This window comes from Gigantopelta aegis, chromosome 11 (assembly GCF_016097555.1).
Source record: "Gigantopelta aegis isolate Gae_Host chromosome 11, Gae_host_genome, whole genome shotgun sequence".
NCBI classification, from domain to species: Eukaryota; Metazoa; Mollusca; class Gastropoda; order Neomphalida; family Peltospiridae; genus Gigantopelta; species Gigantopelta aegis.
In genome coordinates, this window is record NC_054709.1 from 4,378,797 (window position 1) to 4,401,749 (window position 22,953).

At 36.5% G+C, this 22,953-nt stretch overlaps 1 protein-coding gene across 3 annotated transcripts in view; it reads right to left on the reverse strand.

Moving 5' to 3' along the window:
- Positions 1 to 1,954: 1,954 nt before the first annotated feature.
- LOC121385218 (cytoplasmic dynein 2 intermediate chain 1-like) overlaps positions 1,955 to 22,953 on the reverse strand; it is a 78,482-nt gene continuing 57,483 nt past the window's right edge. For all 3 annotated transcript variants that reach the window (XM_041515800.1, XM_041515798.1, XM_041515799.1), the window contains 12 exons: positions 21,978 to 22,080; positions 20,543 to 20,615; positions 19,392 to 19,417; positions 13,548 to 13,612; positions 12,182 to 12,300; positions 11,482 to 11,569; positions 10,000 to 10,066; positions 9,307 to 9,365; positions 7,612 to 7,657; positions 6,211 to 6,388; positions 4,834 to 4,906; positions 1,955 to 4,111 (listed from right to left, as the gene is read on the reverse strand). In XM_041515800.1, coding sequence (XP_041371734.1) covers positions 4,001 to 4,111; positions 4,834 to 4,906; positions 6,211 to 6,388; positions 7,612 to 7,657; positions 9,307 to 9,365; positions 10,000 to 10,066; positions 11,482 to 11,569; positions 12,182 to 12,300; positions 13,548 to 13,612; positions 19,392 to 19,417; positions 20,543 to 20,615; positions 21,978 to 22,080 — 1,008 coding nt within the window. In that variant the 3' untranslated portion in view covers positions 1,955 to 4,000. The remainder of the gene's footprint in view (positions 4,112 to 4,833; positions 4,907 to 6,210; positions 6,389 to 7,611; positions 7,658 to 9,306; positions 9,366 to 9,999; positions 10,067 to 11,481; positions 11,570 to 12,181; positions 12,301 to 13,547; positions 13,613 to 19,391; positions 19,418 to 20,542; positions 20,616 to 21,977; positions 22,081 to 22,953) is intronic.

Here is a 22,953-nt window from a genome sequence, read left to right on the forward strand (position 1 = left end):
GTGGTATAGCTTGGGGCAAAGTGATGTCAGCTCAGGTCCAACTTCTCTATTATGCACAGTGTAAACAAATGCTCTAATTTACGACAATGTGCTTCGCTTTCATCAACCTGACTTGTAAAACAATATAAATGACTTGATAGTATAATAAACTATTTAACTAAATATATTTCGAAATGGAGTTATAGTATTTTTTTCTTTTAAAAAATCCACAGAAAAAAATGCATATTATTAGGCCTATTGGTAGGATATGTTCGAGCAAAAACGACCACTCACAATACCCAAGTGATAATTTTCTTTTCTCTGGGACTACGTAATTGGTCAGTTTTGTGATTTTAGATGGGAAAGTCTACTTAATCAAGGGTTTTACAGAATTACTTACAGTAATAAAGCTGGTAAAGTCCATTACGATTTGAGGTTATCACACAATACCCTGTGATCTTAATAAAAGAGGCACGTCTTTTTAATGTGTCTAGACACAGTGTCTAGGGACCGTCTAAATATACACCTGCCAATCAAGAACCACAGGTACAGGCCACGGAAAGAAAATACCAATTAAGCAAAAAAACCACTCCCGACTATTATTTCAGTATGTAGGTTAATTTATATACAAAATATAATACAGTTATTTCAACACTTTGACAATGGTGGTTTATCTTGTTTTTAAAAATAAACCACATATACATGTTGCTGTGTTACTGGGATAGATATTATTACAGAACATTGCGATGCATCCGCAAAAATCAGGTATGTTTTGTTTCTTCAGTTCGAAGACTAATTCCCGATGTGACACGTTAGGTATTACGTAATCACCAGCTCGCCAGAGGGCGTATTCACTGGGATGGTACAAAATGGCTGCACCCATTATATATAATATTTAACCGTTTTATTAATTAACTATACGATTATACTTGTTGATATTAAGCAATACAGTGCAATATGTATCATTGAATGTGCACACCAGTCCAAAAGCCTTGCTATAGCATTCCTTTAAGAGTAAAATGATTGACTGTTTAAATGATATTTGTACTGTACAGTGTACACGACATTGTGAGAGTAAAATAAGTCTTAAGAGTAAAATGATTGACTGTTTAAATGATATTTGTACTGTACAGTGTACACGACATTGTGAGAGTAAAATAAGTCTTAAGAGTAAAATGATTGACTGTTTAAACGATATTTGTACTGTACAGTGCACACAATATTGTGACAGTGAAATGGGTGAACATTTAAATTATAACTGAAAGTGAACGTTTGTGTGCTGGATGTAAAACAAATTGAATGTCATAAAATTAATGAAATGAATTAGTGATGTTATTGTTTGAGATTACCCATGTTCAACGAGTTGTGAAATACACATTGTAATCAACAAAAATGTTTTCTAGTTTTGTCTAATTTGTTAACTGGTGTTTGATCCCTAGCTGCCTGTCGTAAAAGAGTAGCCTATGTGGCAACAGCGGGTTTCCTCTAAAAAACTGTGTCAGAATGACCATATGTTTGACATCCAATAGCCGATAAGATAAAAAATCAATGTGCTCTAATGGCGTCGTTAAATAAAACAAACTCTTTTTGAATGTTTACAGATTCGGTGATTGTTCACTGTGTACTATGCAAGACATAATTTTGTCAATATATTTTTCTGTGGAATGCAAATCTCTCACCAGTTGCTTATGAGTGTCATTTTTGACTTTCCAAATGTTAAAGTTTTGTTTAACACCACCACTAGAGCACATTGATTTATTAATTATCGGTTATTGGATGTCAAATACATAGTCTCAGAGAGGAAACCTGTTACATTTTTCCATTAGTAGCAAGGCATCTTTTTATATGTATCATCCCATAGACAGGATAGCACATACCACAACCTTTGATATACCAGTCGTGGTAAATTTGAAATACCACATGTTCCCTTCTTTCCACCAGTCTATTCTTTCAACAAAAGAACAACACTCTCGCGTAAAGGTGTGGACGGCTTTACTGCTTTATACACAATAATATTTTCACAAAAATAATCGGCTGCAAGAATGTAATAAATAGATATCAAGTAATGTACAGACAAGTATATATTATATACAGTAGTGGTCGAAGGATAATACATTATAAATAATTTACACTTTATGACCAAGCCTATGGTGGTTTGAAGAGTGTTCTGAATCAACCTGTGTTTTAAAAGAACTGACGACCATAGGCATTGGGAGATGCCAATATTCTTTCAATTCCATATTTAGATCACTTTTCAGCTGGTGGGGGGGGGGGGGGGGGGGGGGGAGGAGGAGCAATGCATTCCACTGCCCCTCCAGCTTCACAGTACCAGTTCTCACTTTCCTCCACCCCCTCTCCAGCTTCCAACGCCTATGACAATTTACTATACACACCAGCATGGAATGTTAATTTATGCATGTTGAAATAAATTTTAACAAAGTGCACCAAGTCCAACAAATTCACACAATTGCAAGGCAATATACACTCAATAAAATTAAATAATGGACGGTAGATAGTTTCAGCATTTTACTTTTACACAAGCGTAGGAAGCAGGGAGTGGAGGAGGTGTTTTTGGTTGATCAAAGCTTGCATTTTTGTGTTCATCATTGGACAAAATACAGTCAACATGCTCACATAACATAACACTTAGAAAAACTGCAATAAAAGTCCCAAAAACCATTACTGGGCCTTAGTCACTCCAGTCTCTAATCCAATTTGTGTTCGTTCCCCTATGTTCTTTTTACACGAGTTGTGAAGATTGAGACAGAAAATCCTACCCCAGTTCACAAGTCAAAACCATGTTATTTTGTCAACTGAATGCTCTTCACAACTTGTGAATTGAGAATGATGATATTCACAACTTTCCTTGTAACTGAATGTGAATAATGAGGAAGCGTGGATGTGTGTCGAGTCTCCCACTATTATTTAAACCCATCATGTTTCCATACTTTTCAATGAAGAAGTACACAGTGATTAGATGTGGAAATTGTTTTCTTTCTATCTTTCTTGGGTGGTGGTGTAAAAGTGGACTGATATGGTGTTAACTTTCTGTTATTGACATATTTTTCACCGTCTTATTTTTACTGCTTTACACAAGCATAACTCTGAGGCACTTTCATACATACAACTTTAAAAATGTTGGTGCAAATATCCTTTTGTTTAGAAGGTACACCATCATAATACAGGGGACAATACTTCAAAATCTTAAGTAATCAGAAGTCGGTTCATGTTAGGTTTACTTGGATAACAGATTGTTCGGCTACATGAACTATATTCACATTACCGATGAGTTAGACCTACCTAATCCCAAAACACTTGAACTACGATTCTGTACTACATTAGTGGTTGAAATGTATTTAAAAAAATAAACTGATTTTCAAATAGACTACTGATATATGGTACTTATAATTTGAGGACGTAATTTGTTCACCATGTAACCGATTGGCGGTTCATGTGATTTTGAAGTTTGCGTAACCGACACGCAAACAGAATAATGGTTCTCGTGAAACATTGCGCCCTGTAATCTAGAAAAACTGAAAATTTAAATACTGGACGGACTACATTCTGATTGACCTATGGTACTGGATGAATATCATCTTAATGTATCATTTAGCCTAGACCAGCACACTGATTGACCCCCTCCCCATCCCCACCCACCACCAGTCAAAGCAGCAATGTTTCTGTTTTCTGGGGGAGCAAGAACTGAACCCCCTAAAAAATTATCTCGCCAGTCTAGACACTCACCCCCCAAATGTATAATTTCCTTACTGTAATACCATTTTGGATTTTTTTTTAAAGATTTTATATTGAACAAGTTTTATAATTCTTGCATCAATCAACGTCCATTCACGAATCAAAGGGAATTAACTCCAATATTTGTAAAGGATGTTTTTTCTGTTCTCGATGTTTTATTAAAAAACCAAATGCTATTACATCTTCATTTCTCTATTTTTCAGACTCCTGTAATTTTGCTGGAGATACTTATCAAATGTTCATAGCAATGATCATACTGCATGACACATCAAAATTTGTCAACATATTTTTCAAGAAATTCTTCCTCTAAAGTCTGTGGTTCAGAAAGCTCTTTCTTGATCGTGTGGATTTCTGTGCGGCCATCGTCAAAAGAAAGAAGCTGAAATTAAAACAGACCATTACGTCATCTGCTAACAGGCCTCCCGACAAATCAATATTTACGTAAACCATAAATTCAGGTAACCCATTTTTCTGTGTGTGTATAGAGATTATTATACGAGCTTGTGTGTCGTACTGATTTTACGAAATGAGCGTCAGGATTTTTGTATTCCCCAAGCGAGAGTGAGGGTAATACATAAATCCTGACACGAATTAATTGTTGGTTTTTCTTACGAACCCATCTTTTATATACATTCGCATGTATACCTTTAACTATAAAACTTTGGTATCCAAGGATGGACGAAGAATGTTCAATACAAATCTACTGACAAAGAGGTTGCTCTGTCTCTAAGCTAAATTTTACTGAAAGATAAACACAGAAGAAGAAAAGAAAAAGCCTAAAATTGGTCAAAAACAGGCTCTACAGAAACAGCTGAGAAGAGGCATTCAAAATATTACTAAGATTTAAAAAAAAAACTTGTTTCCAGAAATGTGCCCCCATCCCACCCCTCCCCCCCAAAAAGAATTATATATAGGGAGGTCAGATTTAAAAAACAATAAATTGTTTGTTATTTTTGGTGAATTTAGATGTATAACAGTCAGACATTTTGTATGTGATCGACTGTATACAATTTGTGACTGTTATACATCGATAAATATCCCCCACCCCAAAAAACTACAGCGCGACAAATGATTCTTCTACAAAGTGTGACTAATACCAACCATCTGTGGTGGGCGGGACACTGAACCGAGCCCCGTGACCTTTGGGTCATTCGATAAACACATGGAAACCACTCTGAAATCAAATATGAAATAAAATATACACACACAAGATACAACACAAGGTGCTCAAACCATTCTTAATGGCAAAATCTAAGGTTGACATATATGCATGTACATGACATTTTGCAACAATTTTCTTAAAATTGCGAATTTGTGTATAAACTGTTTACATTTATAAAAAAAAATCTCCTGTTGCTTTTTGACAAAATCTCTGGGGGTTTTTAACATGTCTCCTGCTTTCTCTTGGCTAAATGTTGACAGGTCTGTTTTCTATAGAAGTGCAGCTATAACATTTACATCAATGAGGTATTCACAAAAACATTAAAACAAATACCATAAAAGATTAAAACCTGTACATGAACTGGACTTTGGGCACAATGGGGACTTTGGTCTTTTCTGAGTGCAGGAAGGTCGTTTTAGTTCACAACTGTCATTAACGGCTTCTGTAGTTGTCAGAAATGTATTTCAAGTTATTTTAATCTAATTAAACTTAACATTTCAGTGGTTTTAAGGTGAAATATTTTGAGGTCAGCAATTTTGTATGTAATTTGGGAGGGATTATTTTGGGCACAATATATGCAATTTTGGGCACAACGCCTTGCATGACTTTGATGCAATCTAAAGCCCTGATGAAACAAAATACCACGTTTATAGGATATTAAGCAAGCTTCTATTTTGTATCATGTTTATGTCCCAAGTGAAATAATGTTTGTCACGAGCTTTAGTGAGTGACAATGAAAATTATTTTACGAGGGACATAAACATGATATCAAATTGTAGTGAGTTTAATATCCTATTTATTACCCATAATCGATCTTAATTTATATCAAATGGTAGTGAGTTTAATATCCTATTTATTACCCATAATCGATCTTAATTTATATCATGCAACTAGTTTAGTTAACTTTCTGAAGTGTTACATTCCACTTGGCGTTCTAGTGTGACGTATCACTTTGATATGAACCAAGATATTTTTAACCATATGGGTAATAATGTCTTAGTTTGTTTTTGTTTTTTGTTTATTGACACCACTAGAGCACACTGATTTATTAATCATTGGCTATTGGTAATTCTGATAGTATTAGAGAGGAAACCCCTACATTTTTCCATTAGTAGCAAGATATCTTTTATATGCACTATCCCATAGACATGATAGCACATACCATGACCTTTGATGTACCAGCTGGAGCGAGAATTAGCCCAATGGGCCCACCGATGGGGATTGACCGCAGACCGACCACGCATCAAACTAGCGCTTTTACCACTGGGCTGTATCCGTCCCCTACATATACATGGGTGATAATGTCCGATGTTTACCTGCCCGATGTGATCGTGTTGGTCTGTACAGGCACGGAGCTGTGCTCAATGATGTCGAACACGTACAGCTTTGACTGGGAGTCCAGCACATAGAAGACGGCGGGGCGACTGCGCGACCACCGCACACACAAGATGGGCTTCTCCTGCGAGAACTCCACCAGAGATATCAACGGGTTCTCTGTGAAAACAAAACATCAACACATCAGGTAACTGTGCAAGAGGGAAAGAAATCGTTATTGTAAGCTGCAGTCCAGCACTGCACACACAGGATGGGCTGCTCTCGCGATAACTCCACCAGAGATATCAACGGGTTCTCTGTGAAAACAAAACATCAGGTAATTGTGCAAGAGGGAAAGAAATCGTTATTGTAAGCTGCAGTCCAGCACTGCACACACAGGATGGGCTGGTCTCGCGATAACTCCACCAGAGATATCAACGGGTTCTCTGTGAAAACAAAACATCAACACATCAGTTAACTGATGAATAAGGTGGGGGAAGGACATAGCTCAATGGTAAAGCACTTGCCTAATGTAGTCATTCTAGGATCGATTCCCATCGGTAGGCCCATTGGGCTATTTCTCATTCCAGCCAGTGCACCACGACTGGTATATCAAAGGCCATGGCATGTGCTATCCTGTCTGCGCAATTGTGCATATAAAAGATCCCTTGTTAATAATGGAAAATGTAGCGGGGTTTCTTCTCAAAGACTACATGTCAAAATTACCAAATATCTGACATCCAGTAGCTGATGATTAATTAATCAATGTGCTGTAGTGGTAATGTGTACCAGTTCTTCTGTAATAGTCCCAATGGGCTGCATCGATGGGGATCGATCCCAGACTGACCGCGCATCAGACAAGCACTTTACCAATATGCTACGACTCATCCTTTGCCCTTTAAAGATGAACGAGTGAGGAGTGTTATTTCTACATCTGCTTTCAAGTAAGTGCCGCAAAATGTTTTACACAATACTTTCCAAACTTTATCCGAAAACAAGGACACCTTATATGTTTGTTTCATTTAACGACACCACTAGAGCACACTGATTTATTAATCATCAACTACTGGATGTCAAACATTTAGTAATTCTGACATAAGTCTTAGAAACGAAACCGTCTACATTTTTCCATCAGTAGCAAGGGAACCTTTATAAACACCATCCCACAGACAGGATAGCACATACCACAGCCTTTGATATACCAGTCGTGGTGCACTGGCTGGAACGAAGAATAGACCAATGAACTCACAGACAGGGAATGATTCTCGACTGACTGTGCATCAGGCGGGAGCTATACCAACTGGCGTACGTCCCACCCCTACTTCACTCTAAGTCAAACACCTACCCTAGCTACCATCATAAACACAGAGATACTAACTGAGAAATAGAAAGCCAGTACTTACGTAATTTTGTGTGGTAGATATGCAGAGACCCATCGTCACAACCAGCCTGCAAACAAACAAAAGAAGAAACTTTGTTTTTTTGTTTCACGACACCACTAGAGATAACCAGGGCTCGAACTTAAGAATTTGTCGTCTACGGCAATCTTTTTAAAACATTGCCGTGGGAGAAACGGCCCACAGACAGCAATTTTGAGCCGGCCCATGGCAGGTTTTTTTCAAAGTGACTTTTGCAGCAAATCAACATAACTGAAAGGTTATTTTGCTGTATGTAGACATATTTCAAACGAACAAATGTTACCATATTTTTCGTATAAAACAGTGCACATTACTTATGAATTTTACGGTAACCACCGTGTGTATAAACTGTAGCTTTTTTTTTTTTCTTTTTTTTCTTTTCATTCTTATAATAATAATAATATAGCATACCAAATGACTGGGACTGAAGTATTACGATGGAATGGCTCTTTATTGACAGTCTAGTCAGGCTAGAAACAATAAAACACTTGTGTATTGTTATACTTACTGTGTCAAAAATAAGACTTGACCGCAAAGTTTCTTAGTTAATTGATTTCTGTAACATTTATTGTTAGTAGTGCATCAGGACCCTTGCTTATAAACTGTCATAAAACCGTCTAGACTTTAATAAAGTCCAGACTTTAACGAAGTATTATGCTAATGCTGAATGACAGTGGAAACATTACCACATTAAAGTTTGGACTTTATTAAAATAAGTCTAGACTTTAAAGTTTATAAGCACGGGGCCTGATGTGTTTCTCTGATATTTTAAAATGAAGTAACTTGCCTCATATTATACAAAGAAATGTTGTTATAGTTTGTAGCAAACACACCCCACTGGCATGTTCCGTACTGCAGATAAAATGCCAGTGGCAGCCTTAACAATGTCATGGCCATTTATGGCCAACTGCAAAAGGCAGACCTTAACAATGACATCAAAACAATTTCTTGATCTCTTTAATGCCTCTGCTTGTTACCTGTTTGTAATGCGTTTAAATAATATATCAGAATTTAAGTTCAGTACGAATTCTTGCGAATTAAAATCACATAATCGGCTTATTTAAAGGTGCAGTTTTTGTACAGACGAAGGTCGGAACTTGGTCTAAAAACATGGGTTGCAGTTTATACACCAGTGCGTGTAATATGCCAGAAAATACGGCAAATACTAGTAGATAATATACACCACGTATATACAGTTTGCCATCATTGAGGAGCTTCAGTAGTTCAAATTACAAATATGACATCCAGATATTCTCAAATTGCTCATCTCAAAGACACACACAGCTTTTCATTCATTTCAACATATTTGCGTGCTTAAATCCAATTTAGGTTCAAGCACACTGTTCTGGGCACACACCTCGGCTATCTGGGCTGTCTGTCCAGGACAGTGAGTTAGTTGTTAGTGAGAGAGAAGTCGGTGTAGTGGTCTTACACCTACGCATTGAGTCATTAAAACTCGCTTTGGGTGGGAGCCGGTACCGGGCTGCGAACCCAGTACCTACCAGCCGTATGTGCAATGGCTTAACCACAACACCACATGGCTCCTAATCTATTGGTATTGCCTGTAACAGCAATACAGACCAAAACATTACACATCTGATAAATAACTAGTAAATTCAAAAATGTAAGACATTTAACAAACGTCTACACCTCACAAACACAACGATCGAAAATACTCACAATAATGTACGACGTGGTAAAGGGAGAAATATCAATGGACGTGACCGTCACTGGAGATTCTGAGTAGAAAATGAGAAAAATACTAAAGATAGAACAATTATTAAATATATAATAATAATATTGATCAAATTAAATTTTCTTTCAATAATTTAAAGTGTTAAATGAAGGTTAAAGTTAAAAGTTTGTTTTGTTTAATGACACCACTAGAGCACATTGATTAATTAATCATTGGCTATTGGATGTCAAACATTTGGTAATTCTGACACAGTCATTAGATGAAACCCGCAACATTTTTCCTAATGCAGCATGGGATCTTTTACATGCACTTTCCCACAGAAAAGCACATACCACGGCCTTTGACCAATTGTGGTGCACTAGTTGGAATGCGAAAAACTCCAATCACCGAGGTGGTTCGATCCTGCGACATAAGCACCTCCAGCGAGCACTCAACCAACTGAGTTAAATCCAGCCGCTAAATGAAGATTAATGCAAAGGAGTATTTGTTTACCGACTCCTCGGCATATTTTAAACAATGCTATTTAGAATTTTTTTTTTTTTTTTTTTTTTATTTAACACCGTTCTCAACATATTTTTCAGTAAGCTACTTTCCCAAATTAAACTAGTACTGTTTTTCGAGAACTTGCTATATTATATCAAATATATAACCACTGGCTGTCTATATCAAATACTCACCTGTCACAGTGGAATAAGCTCTAGGAAAAACACGAGTTCCAAATCTGACACCATGGACAATGGACCCCTAACAAAAAAAACAAAAACAAAAACAAAATGTATTATATAATAGGTAGCATATTTTCAGTGTAATCAAAGTATGTGATATTTTTTAGATTACATAAATTCAGAATTTGATAACTTTGCAAATTACATGCAAAATAATCAGGTCAAAGGCACAATTTTTGGTTGTTGACATTTTGGCGACACTTCATAATTGATGGATACATTTATAGGCATCATACAAAAACATTTCCAAAGGATATCCAAAATGACCTCATTTCCATTAAAAAAAAAAAACCCACGTCACATATCCTTATTTGAATATCGAGTAATGGCCGACTGAAATTAAAGTTGTGTAATATACAGTTTACAAAAACAGGCTGAATTACTCGCTAAAGCTAATGACAACTGAACATTATTTCACACATTATTTCATAAACATAATACAAAATGGAAGCTCGTTTACTATTCTAGTATATTCTATTCGTTTAATATTCTAGTATATTCTATTTGTTTTAATATTCTAGTATATTCTATTTGTTTAATATTCTATTCGTTTACTATTCTAGTATATTCTATTCGTTTAATATTCTAGTATATTCTATTCGTTTAATATTCTAGTATATTCTATTTGTTTTAATATTCTAGTATATTCTATTTGTTTAATATTCTATTCGTTTAATATTCTAGTATATTCTATTTGTTTAATATTCTAGTATATTCTATTTGTTTAATATTCTAGTATATTCTATTCATTTAATATTCTAGTATATTCTATTCGTTTAATATTCTAGTATATTCTATTCGTTTAATATTCTAGTATATTCTATTCGTTTAATATTCTATTCGTTTAATATTCTAGTATATTCTATTTGTTTAATATTCTAGTATATTCTATTTGTTTAATATTCTATTCGTTTAATATTCTAGTATATTCTATTTGTTTAATATTCTAGTATATTCTATTTGTTTAATATTCTAGTATATTCTATTCATTTAATATTCTAGTATATTCTATTCGTTTAATATTCTAGTATATTCTATTTGTTTAATATTCTAGTATATTCTATTTGTTTAATATTCTAGTATATTCTATTCATTTAATATTCTAGTATATTCTATTTGTTTAATATTCTAGTATATTCTATTCATTTAATATTCTAGTATATTCTATTCGTTTAATATTCTAGTGCTGGAAAGATGTCATAAACTGAGCCTTTCCTTGACATCAAATTGATAGCACCATGGAGTGTGCCATTATGTTTACAACTTAATTAAATTTACAGCATGCCATGCACCATCACTTTACGTTGACCAGAAGTTACACCCAGGGCAGGCATGCTTCAACCAATATTGAATATCGGCATGGCAAAACTGACTGACTGGCTGCATGGCTATATGAATATAATAAAATGTTTACAATATCCATGTAAAACCTACACAATCCGTTGCCACGTAAAAGTGATTCAGGTCGGATGGCATTAACTGTAGCTCACTCGTATGCAAACTGGTTTTCACTCGAATTTCCCTACAAAAAAACAAAACAAAAAACAACAAAAATCAGTGGTCATCCAAAAACACGACAAAGAATCTACAAACAGCTCGATTGATGAATAGGACATCATACAAAAATGTAGCTTTTTTTGTAAATATACCAATGGAAAGAAATAAAGGATCACACAGATTACAAGAAGAAATAATGAATGCATCAAAAATCGATTCATATTGTCAGACGTTGACTGGGAACATGTAGGCAGCTCATTCAACACTATAGACATTTAATCACACATTACAACTTGGTATGAAATACAGCCATTACTACGCTAATAGTGAATTAAATTTGGTTTACAATTCGATGTGTGCCCTTATTTCTTTCCATCAATATAATTACAGTTTGATTTAATGTAAGAAGAAAAGTAAATTAAAGTTTTTTGGAAGAAACAAAATTTTTGTGTGTGTGTAATTTAGAAAACACCGACTGCGTTTCAAGTGAGTGCTTTACCACTTGGCTACGTCTCATTAACCACTGTAATTAATTAATTAATTAATTAATGTTTAATGACACCCCAGTTCGAAAATTACATCGGCTATTGGGTCTCCACTGTAATGAAGTAAGCACATAAAAGCCACACGTCCTTACTTGCGAGGGTTTTCTATTGTAATTGAGGAACTTTTCAGCAGCTTTATACGTCCTCCCGGTGCCAGTCCAAGATCGTGTTCGGAACCTGCTGCATCAGGGTTCGAAATTTCGGCAATCACCTGCCCAATGGAAAAGAAAAGCATTCATTTTACAATCAGACTGGTGATCATTTTTGAATGGTACAACATGTGTTTTTGTCAATAGCCTGCAGTTTCCAGTACATTCTAAAAAGTTAGTTTGTTTTCTTTAACAACACCACTAGAGCACATTGATTAATTAATTAATTAATCGTCGGCTATTGGATGTCAAACATAGGGTAATTTTGACATGTAGTCTCAGAGAAGAAAGTTAAGGTTTGTTTTGTTTAACGACACCACTAGAGCACATTGATTAATTAATCATCGGCTATTGGAGGTAACACATTTGGTAATTCTGACTCGTAGTCATCAGAGGAAATCCGCTACAGTAAGAGATCTTTTATAATATTATATGCACCATCCCACACACGGAAAACCATATACCACGACCTTTGACCAGTTGTGGTGCATTGGTTGGAATGAGAAAAAAACCAATCAGTTGAATGGATCTACCAAGGTGGTTTAATCCTGCGATGCAAGCACCTCAGGTCAGCATTTAACCGACTCAGCTAAATCCTGCCCCAAGAAAAAAAACCCCATTCTTTTGTTAATAGTCAGACTGATCATTTTTTAATAGTATTTATGTTTTTATTTAAGCCAGTTTCCACTAAAAGTGGATTCATAATTTTCTTATTTCTGCTTCAAGCGAATTGCATTCATTGAGGTATATTAAAAATATATATAACAAATAAGCATTTTATTGAGAAGGGGCGGCATGAGGGGGCGGGGACAGATTTACCAGTTACATGTATTATTAGATCACAATTAAAAGCAACTTAAATTGCGACTGCTGAATGATATTCATTAAAATATTTTAATGCTGTTGTATATTAAGTATAAACATTAAATTAGCAAAGTACAAAGTAGATAATTAATATTTAAATAATTTCTTCTTGTTTTGTTTAATGACACCACTAGAGCACATTGAGTTATTAATCATCGGCTATTGGATGTCAAACATTTGATAATTCTGACTCATAGTCATCAGAGGAAACCTGCTACATTTTTCCTAATGGAGCATGGGATCTTTTATATGCACTTTCCTATAGACAGGAAAGCACATACCACGGCCAATGACCATTTGTGGCACATTAGTTGGAACGACTGGCTGGGATGAGAAATAGCCAAATGGGCCCACTGATGGGAATCGATCCTAGACCGACCACGCATCAAGCGAGTGGTTTACCACTAGACTACGTCCAGTCCCCCTACTTCTCAGTAATACCTACCCATAAACAAACAATTCCGTTTTCTTCTAATGTAGCCAACTGGAATGAAAGACCGGTACTGACATCTGTAATGAAAACAGGTACAGGGTATCAGGGTATGCTTTTTAGTGTTCATATTGTAATAATAATCACGTACAGGGAAACTTATCTAAACCAGACATGCAGGGCACCAAGAATTTTGTCCGGTTTACAGGGGTTTGCATCGATACAAAACCTTTTGTTGTACTCTGTCGACTGTTTCCACTGTGTCCTATTCACATTCAGCTTTATATATTAATATGTATTGAAGATGGATCAAACAGTTTGTAATCCAATAAAGATCCTTTGACTTAAATTATTTTAACATTTTCTTATACAATTCTAACACTTTTAATGATTTTAATAAGTTTTATCATTGAGTGATAGTTCAATAAGGCAAAGTTTAGCTGGACGTTCCGTATTGTAAATCGATATGACAATGAAACGCTACTGACATCTTTTTGACACCGAAAAGGCAACATTACTTTTGCGGACTCTTTATTTTGCTATATAACACTTTTAAAACAAAATCAAATTCAAACAATAGAAAGACAGTGGATTAAATTTGTTGGTTTGTTGATCACTGAAGCAAACTATAAATATGTTTGTAATTGATATCGGAGCTGTCACTTGATCTTTAATTGCTTAATTGTTATGTAACGGTGATTACACATCTAATGGCTAACCTGAGCATGTGTATATTACACGGCTATGTTCGCAATCAGGTAATCCAGCTGAAGACGGCGAAGTGACAATAAATGAAACAATCAGTGGCTCAATAATGATTGACAACTGTCTGGTCATCCGGTTTTCAGAGGTACAAATTGCACTAAATGAAGAATTTGGGACTGAATTATTTGTCAGATGTTCAGTTTAGAGGGGTTTCAGGTTCAGAGAGGTAAACTTTAAGTGCTAAAAGATGCGTAAATCACTGGACTTTGGAAAACGTCCGGTTTTGAGAGAGTTCCGGTTTTGAGAGAGTTCTGGTTTTGAGACAATGCTGGTTTTAAGACAATTCCGGTTTTGAGAGAGTTCCGGTTTTGAGAGAATTCCGGTTTTGAGAGGGTCCGGTGGTCTTGAGGGTTTTCACTGTATAATCATATTCTTTACTCTGCTACCCTTTGTAGTTTTACACGGTCTCTCTCACTGCTTGCAAACAAGTAGGGTATCCATTACAAATCAAACTAAAACAAGGAATATACCATGGAATTCAATGTCTAGTCTAACATAAATTTAACATTCGGTCTTGCTCAGCATTCCATCAGATTCTAAAGATGTTCATATCAATGCCTAACATAAATTTAACATTCGGTCTTGCTCAGCGTTCCATCAGATTCTAAAGATGTTCATATCAATGTCTAACATAAATTTCAGCGTTCCATCAGATTCTAAAGACGTTCACATCAATGTCTAACATAAATTTAACATTCGGTCTTGCTGAGCATTCCTTCAGATTCTAAAGATATTCATATCAATGCCTAACATAAATTTAACATTCGGTTTTGCTCAGTGTATGTTCCATCAGATTCTAAAGATGTTCATATCAATGTCTAGCATAAATTTAACATTCGGTCTTGCTCAGCATTCCATCAGATTCTAAAGATGTTCACATCAATGCCTAACATAAATTTAACATTCGGTCTTGCTCAGTGTTCCATCAGATTCTAAAGATGTTCATATCAATGTCTAACATAAATTTAACATTCGGTCTTGCTCAGCGTTCCATCAGATTCTAAAGATGTTCATATCAATGTCTAACATAAATTTCAGCATTCCATCAGATTCTAAAGATGTTCACATCAATGTCTAACATAAATTTAACATTTGGTCTTGCTGAGCATTCCATCAGATTCTAAAGATATTCATATCAATGCCTAACATAAATTTAACATTCGGTTTTGCTCAGTGTATGTTCCATCAGATTCTAAAGATGTTCATATCAATGTCTAACATAAATTTAACATTCGGTCTTGCTCAGCATTCCATCAGATTCTAAAGATGTTCCCATCGATGCCTAACATAAATTTAACATTCGGTCTTGCTCAGCGTTCCATCTGATTCTAAAGATGTTCACATCAATGTCTAACATAAATTTAACATTCGGTCTTGCTCAGCATTCCATCAGATTCTAAAGATGTTCATATCAATGCCTAACATAAATTTAACATTTGGTCTTGCTTAACGTTCCATCAGATTCTAAAGATGTTCATATCAATGTCTAACATAAATTTAACATTCGGTCTTGCTCAGCGTTCCATCAGATTCTAAAGATGTTCATATCAATGTCTAACATAAATTTCAGCGTTCCATCAGATTCTAAAGATGTTCACATCAATGTCTAACATAAATTTAACATTCGGTCTTGCTAAGCATTCCATCAGATTCTAAAGATATTCATATCAATGCCTAACATAAATTTAACATTCGGTTTTGCTCAGTGTATGTTCCATCAGATTCTAAAGATGTTCATATCAATGTCTAACATAAATTTAACATTCGGTCTTGCTCAGCATTCCATCAGATTCTAAAGATGTTCACATCAATGTCTAACATAAATTTAACATTCGGTCTTGCTCAGCATTCCATCAGATTCTAAAGATGTTCATATCAATGCCTAACATAAATTTAACATTTGGTCTTGCTTAACGTTCCATCAGATTCTAAAGATGTTCATATCAATGTCTAACATAAATTTCAGCATTCCATCAGATTCTAAAGATGTTCACATCAATGTCTAACATAAATTTAACATTTGGTCTTGCTGAGCATTCCATCAGATTCTAAAGATATTCATATCAATGCCTAACATAAATTTAACATTCGGTTTTGCTCAGTGTATGTTCCATCAGATTCTAAAGATGTTCATATCAATGTCTAACATAAATTTAACATTCGGTCTTGCTCAGCATTCCATCAGATTCTAAAGATGTTCCCATCGATGCCTAACATAAATTTAACATTCGGTCTTGCTCAGCGTTCCATCTGATTCTAAAGATGTTCACATCAATGTCTAACATAAATTTAACATTCGGTCTTGCTCAGCATTCCATCAGATTCTAAAGATGTTCATATCAATGCCTAACATAAATTTAACATTTGGTCTTGCTTAACGTTCCATCAGATTCTAAAGATGTTCATATCAATGTCTAACATAAATTTAACATTCGGTCTTGCTCAGCGTTCCATCAGATTCTAAAGATGTTCATATCAATGTCTAACATAAATTTCAGCGTTCCATCAGATTCTAAAGATGTTCACATCAATGTCTAACATAAATTTAACATTCGGTCTTGCTAAGCATTCCATCAGATTCTAAAGATATTCATATCAATGCCTAACATAAATTTAACATTCGGTTTTGCTCAGTGTATGTTCCATCAGATTCTAAAGATGTTCATATCAATGTCTAACATAAATTTAACATTCGGTCTTGCTCAGCATTCCATCAGATTCTAAAGATGTTCACATCAATGCCTAACATAAATTTAACATTCGGTCTTGCTTAGCGTTCCATCTGATTCTAAAGATGTTCACATCAATGTCTAACATAAATTTAACATTCGGTCTTGCTCAGCATTCCATCTGATTCTAAAGATGTTCATCTAAAGATGTTCACATCAATGTCTAACATAAATTTAACATTCGGTCTTGCTCAGCATTCCATCAGATTCTAAAGATGTTCACATCAATGCCTAACATAAATTTAACATTCGGTCTTGCTCAGCGTTCCATCTGATTCTAAAGATGTTCACATCAATGTCTAACATAAATTTAACATTCATTCTTGCTCAGCATTCCATCAGATTCTAAAGATGTTCATATCAATGTCTAACATAAATTTAACATTCGGTCTTGCTCAGCATTCCATCAGATTCTAAAGATGTTCACATCAATGCCTAACATAAATTTAACATTCAGTCTTGCTCAGTGTACGTTCCATCAGATTCTAAAGATGTTCATATCAATGTCTAACATAAATTTAACATTCGGTCTTGCTCAGCATTCCATCAGATTCTAAAGATGTTCATATCAATGCCTAACATAAATTTAACATTCGGTCTTGCTCAGTGTACGTTCCATCAGATTCTAAAGATGTTCATATCAATGTCTAACATAAATTTAACATTCGGTCTTGCTCAGCATTCCATCAGATTCTAAAGATGTTCATATCAATGTCTAACATAAATTTAACATTCGGTCTTGCTCAGCGTTCCATCAGATTCTAAAGATGTTCATATCAATACATATATATAAAAAAAATTAAAATTAAAAACCTAAAAAAACATTCAGTAAAAATTTAATTAAGAAAATAATAAATTCAATATATACTCTTCAAAAGAAGAAACGCAAAACCACATTGTCGTAACATTTGGAGAATTGATTTAATTATTGAATGGTGAGTCCGATAATTACCAAATGTTGCAGGATTGTTCACAATTCACTCTAGTCCATTGTGAGTAAGTGATAGGACACACCACCAAGGTCAAGGTCATCTGGAGTCAATACCGGGTGTGGCCTCCGCGTGTGTTGACAACTGCCTGGCACCGCCTGCCCATTGAAGCAACCAGAGTACGGATTACGTCCCGGGGGATGGTGGCCAGCTCGGGCAGGGTCTGGGGCTGTGGTTGTCGCTGTCGGAGGCGTCGGTCCAACTCGTCCCATAGATGCTCAATTGGGTTCAAATCCGGTGATATCGATGGCCAAGGAAGGACATTAATGTTGTTGTTCTGTAGGAAAGCCGTTGTGAGACGTGCTGTGTGAGGCCTGGCGTTGTCATGTTGGAACACTGCGTTGGCGTTGGCCATAACTGGAACGATGTGTGGCCGGAGGATCTGGTCAATGTAGCCCTGTGCATTCAGGTTGCCCTGCACGTGGACCAGGTCAGTTCTGCCAGTGTGTGAGATGGCTGCCCACACCATGACACTACCCCCGCCGAATCTGTCCACTTCCTGCACGCAGTTTGCCGCATAACGTTCACCACGACGCCTATACACGCGACATCTTCCATCATGACGTCGGAGCAGAAATCGGGACTCGTCACTGAACCACACCTGTCTCCATCGCAGTTGAGGCCATTGTCGATGAATCTGGCACCACTGCAGTCGGAGTCGACGGTGTTGTGGTGTTAAGATGACACCTCGAACTGGACGTCTGGCACGAATTCCTACCTCACGTAGGCGGTTCCGTACGGTCTGGTCGGATATCCTGCGCAAACCTGGTATTGCTGCGGCTGTGGAGGTGGCAGTAGTCAATCGTTCCCGAAGGTGGCGTACCCGGATGTAGCGGTCCTGCCCGGGGGTAGTGACCCGTGGTCGACCGGATCTAGGGAGGTCACGTGTTGATCCATGTTGCTGGTAACGGTCCCACAGTCTGGAGATGGTGCTTGGGGACACATGGAATGCCCTGGCAACGGCCGTTCTGGATTCGCCTGCGTCTAGTCGGCCGATGGCATTGTTTCTCTGCGGTTCACTGAGACGTGGCATGTCCTAGATTGTCAACTGTCGGCCAGATACAGAGGCCAGGCAAGCGAACACCCTGCACTTTTATACTGTCGGTGTTCATGTTGCACGTGCAGACAACGCACGTGCAGTGGTGACATGGTTTGCACGTGGCTGCGTTTTTGCGAATATTCACATTTTGGAACTTTATTGTACAGTAGCTGCGTTTTATCGAATGTAACCGTGGGAATGTGTTTGGGACATGCAATGACCTTATATTCACAAAGCATGAACCGGTAGGAAACATAAAATCGGAGTTATAACCCATTTGTACCCTTTTGCGTTTCTTTTTTTGAAGAGTATATTTTATCTCCTCTAGGTGACTTACCATTAACATTTTCATTTTTCTGAGAACTGAAAATAAAATAAAAGTAATCTTTTAACACCAAGTCAACTTGTTTGCATGTGTTCATTCTGAAAACACAATACGTTTTGAAACACAAGATACAGCAATTCACTACTCTGTTGTTTATATGGATGGTGATACATTTCTGATTGTTGTGTTATTATCTGTGACTATTTAGTCTACAGAACTAAACAATTCATCCATCCATCTCTATCTCTCAATCTGTGTCCATCTGTCTATGTTTGTCTAATATAATCTCAATTTATACAAGTCTCAAATTGCTCCATCTTTTATCTAAGGTCATACCTGTGTTAAAAGTTAACCAATTTTATTATTATAAAGGCTAATTATTTGTCTCCAAAAAAAAGAATAATCTTAAACTGAGAATCTACCTAACGAGGCAACTCAATCCAATGTATCGACAGATCGATGTCAAGGTACAATGTAGATGTAGATCAGTTGAGAAAAACACAATCAGAGAAGGAAGGTTTAAAGTTTTAACAAAGGTTTGTTTTTAGTCTAATGACACCACTAAAGCACATTGATTTACTAATCATCGGCTATTGGATGTCAAACAATCTTTTATATGCACCATTCCACAGACAGGAGAGCACATACCACAGACTTTGATAGACCAGTCGTGGTGCACTGGCTGTAACGAGAAATACTCCAATGGGCCCACCAATTGGGATCAATCCTAGACCGAACGTGCATCAAGCGAGTGCTTTACCACTGGGCTACATCCCGCCACCTGACAGATCAATGTCAAGGTACATTAATGTAGGTCAGTTGATGAAAAATTGTTTGTTTGTTTTGCTTAACAACACCACTAGAGCACACTGATTAATTAATCATCAGCTATTGGATGTCAAACATTTGGTAATTCTGACTCGTAGTCATCAGAGGAAACCCGCTACATTTTTCCTAATGTAGCAAGGGATCTTTTATATGCACTTTCCCACAGACAGGAAAGCACATACCACGGCCTTTGACTAGATGTGGTGCACTGGTTGGAATGAGAAAAAACCAATCAGTTGAACTGATCCACCGAGGTGGTTCGATCCTGCGATGCAAGCACCTCAAGCGACTGAGCTAAATCCCACCCCGTCAGTAGATGACTAAACAGCACTCACCTGGCCATCACAGAGAACACAGGTGTGATGGACACGACGGGACTGTGGTGGTTGTCAGTCTCTGCTATCCCAGCTGTAAGACAAAACATGAATGAATGAATGAAAGAATGAATGAATGAATGAATGAATGAATGAAAGAATGAAAGAATGAAAGAATGAATGAATGAATGAATGAATGAAAGAATGAATGAATGAAAGAATGAATGAATGAATGAAAGAATGAAAGAATGAATGAATGAAAGAATGAATGAATGAATGAAAGAAAGAATGAATGAAAGAATGAATGAATGAATGAATGAAAGAATGAATGAATGAATGAATGAAAGAATGAATGAATGAATGAATGCAGGCCTCTGAGGATTAAAACTTTGCGTAATCCATTTATGGGTTATGCCAAAACAGATTCACGTAACCCATTTTGTTTTTAGGTAACCCGTCATGAACATGTAAATGATCTGGCCCTAATCTAGAATTGAAAACATAGGAGACATGACTTCTTCCTTCCCAGAAAAAAGGGGCGAAGTTTGATAAAAACTGGCAAAGTGACCATTTATCGGTACATTTCGTAACGTTTCTCCAGTTTCGGTGTTGAATTGGAAAAATTCCGAATTTTACACTCGGTTCTAATTGTAATATTTCAATATTACCGGTAAATACTACTTCTGGTAATAAAGTTTAAATAGTAAGGTAAGATATACAGAACTTCACATATATTGTTTTCGCTTCCTATTTATTGCACGAGTTTATTTTGCGCAAGAATATATAACGCTTAGAATCATACTCTGCGTCAACAATGTGTAATGTTTCAAATACGATGTGACGTCATTCGTAAATTAAATATATGATGTCAGTAAATAAAAAGGCACTAACTGCAGTAAAAAGAAAAAGGGAATTCCTCATTTAAAAGTTCCAGTCCATATTGCACATATATGTGCGACACAAAATAAATTTATTGCATGGTTTTAAAATGTCTTTATCACTATAGTAAGATTGAATAGGTATGTAATAATTAAATAAACAATATTCCAGACAGAATCTGAGATATCGTCCATTGTGTTAAAAAAGAAGAAAGAAATGTTTTATTTAACAATGCACTCAACACATTTTATTTACGGTTATATGGCGTCAAACATATGGTTAAGGACCACAAAGATAATGAGAGAGGAAACCCGCTGTCGCCACTTCATGGGCTACTCTTTTCTATTAGCAGCAAGGGATCTTTTATATGCACCATCCCACAGACAGGATAGTACATACATGTACCATGGCCTTTGATATACCAGTCGTGGTGCACTGGGTGGAATGAGAAATAGCCCAATGGGCCCACCGACGGGGATCGATCCCAGACCACCCGCGCATTGAGCGAGTGCTGTACCACTGGGCTACGTCCCACCCCTCCAGTGTGTTAAACTGTAATTCGTGAACTCAGTGATACCTGTGTTAAAGGTAGGAAAGCGGACAGGACCGCTCTCCGTTTTCACCGCCCGATGCATCGACACTGGTTCCCGGAGATCCCACACAGCAACTGATCCATCAACCTGAAAAAAACACAGACCATTTAACATTTGTTTTGTGTAACGACACCACTAGAGCAAATTTATTTATCAATCATCGGCTATTGGATGTCAAGTTGGTAATTATGATATATAGTCTTCAGCTGAAGTTTGTTTTGTGTAACGACATCACTAGGGCATATTGATTTATCAATCATCAGCTATTGGATGTCAAACATTTGGCAATTCTGATATAATCCGAGTGGAAACTCGCTATCTATCTAGCACGTAATCTTTCACCTGCACATTCCCACAGGCAGGACAGATTAAAACAGACTACGAGTATAAAGTATAGATTGACACATACCATGCCCGAAAAGGCCAGACTAGCCTTTGAAGGACTGAAACAGACTACAGATATAAAGTATAGACTGACATATACCATCCCTGAGAAGGCGAGACTCGCCTTTGAAGGACTGAAACAATCTACAGATATCAAGTATAGATTGACACATACCATCCCCGAGAAGGCCAGGCTAGCCTTTGAAGGACTGACACAGACTACAGATATCAAGTATAGATTGACACATACCATCCCCGAGAAGGCCAGGCTAGCCTTTGAAGGACTGACACAGACTACAGATATAAAGTATAGATTGACACATACCATCCCCGAGAAGGCCAGGCTAGCCTTTGAAGGACTGAAACAGACTACGGATATAAAGTATAGATTGACACATACCATCCCTGAGAAGGCCAGACTAGCCTTTGAAGGACTGAAACAGATAGCCTTTGAAGGACTGAAACAGACTACTGATATAAAGTATAGATTGACACATACCATCCCCGAGAAGGCCAGGCTAGCCTTTGAAGGACTGACACAGACTACAGATATAAAGTATAGATTGACATATACCA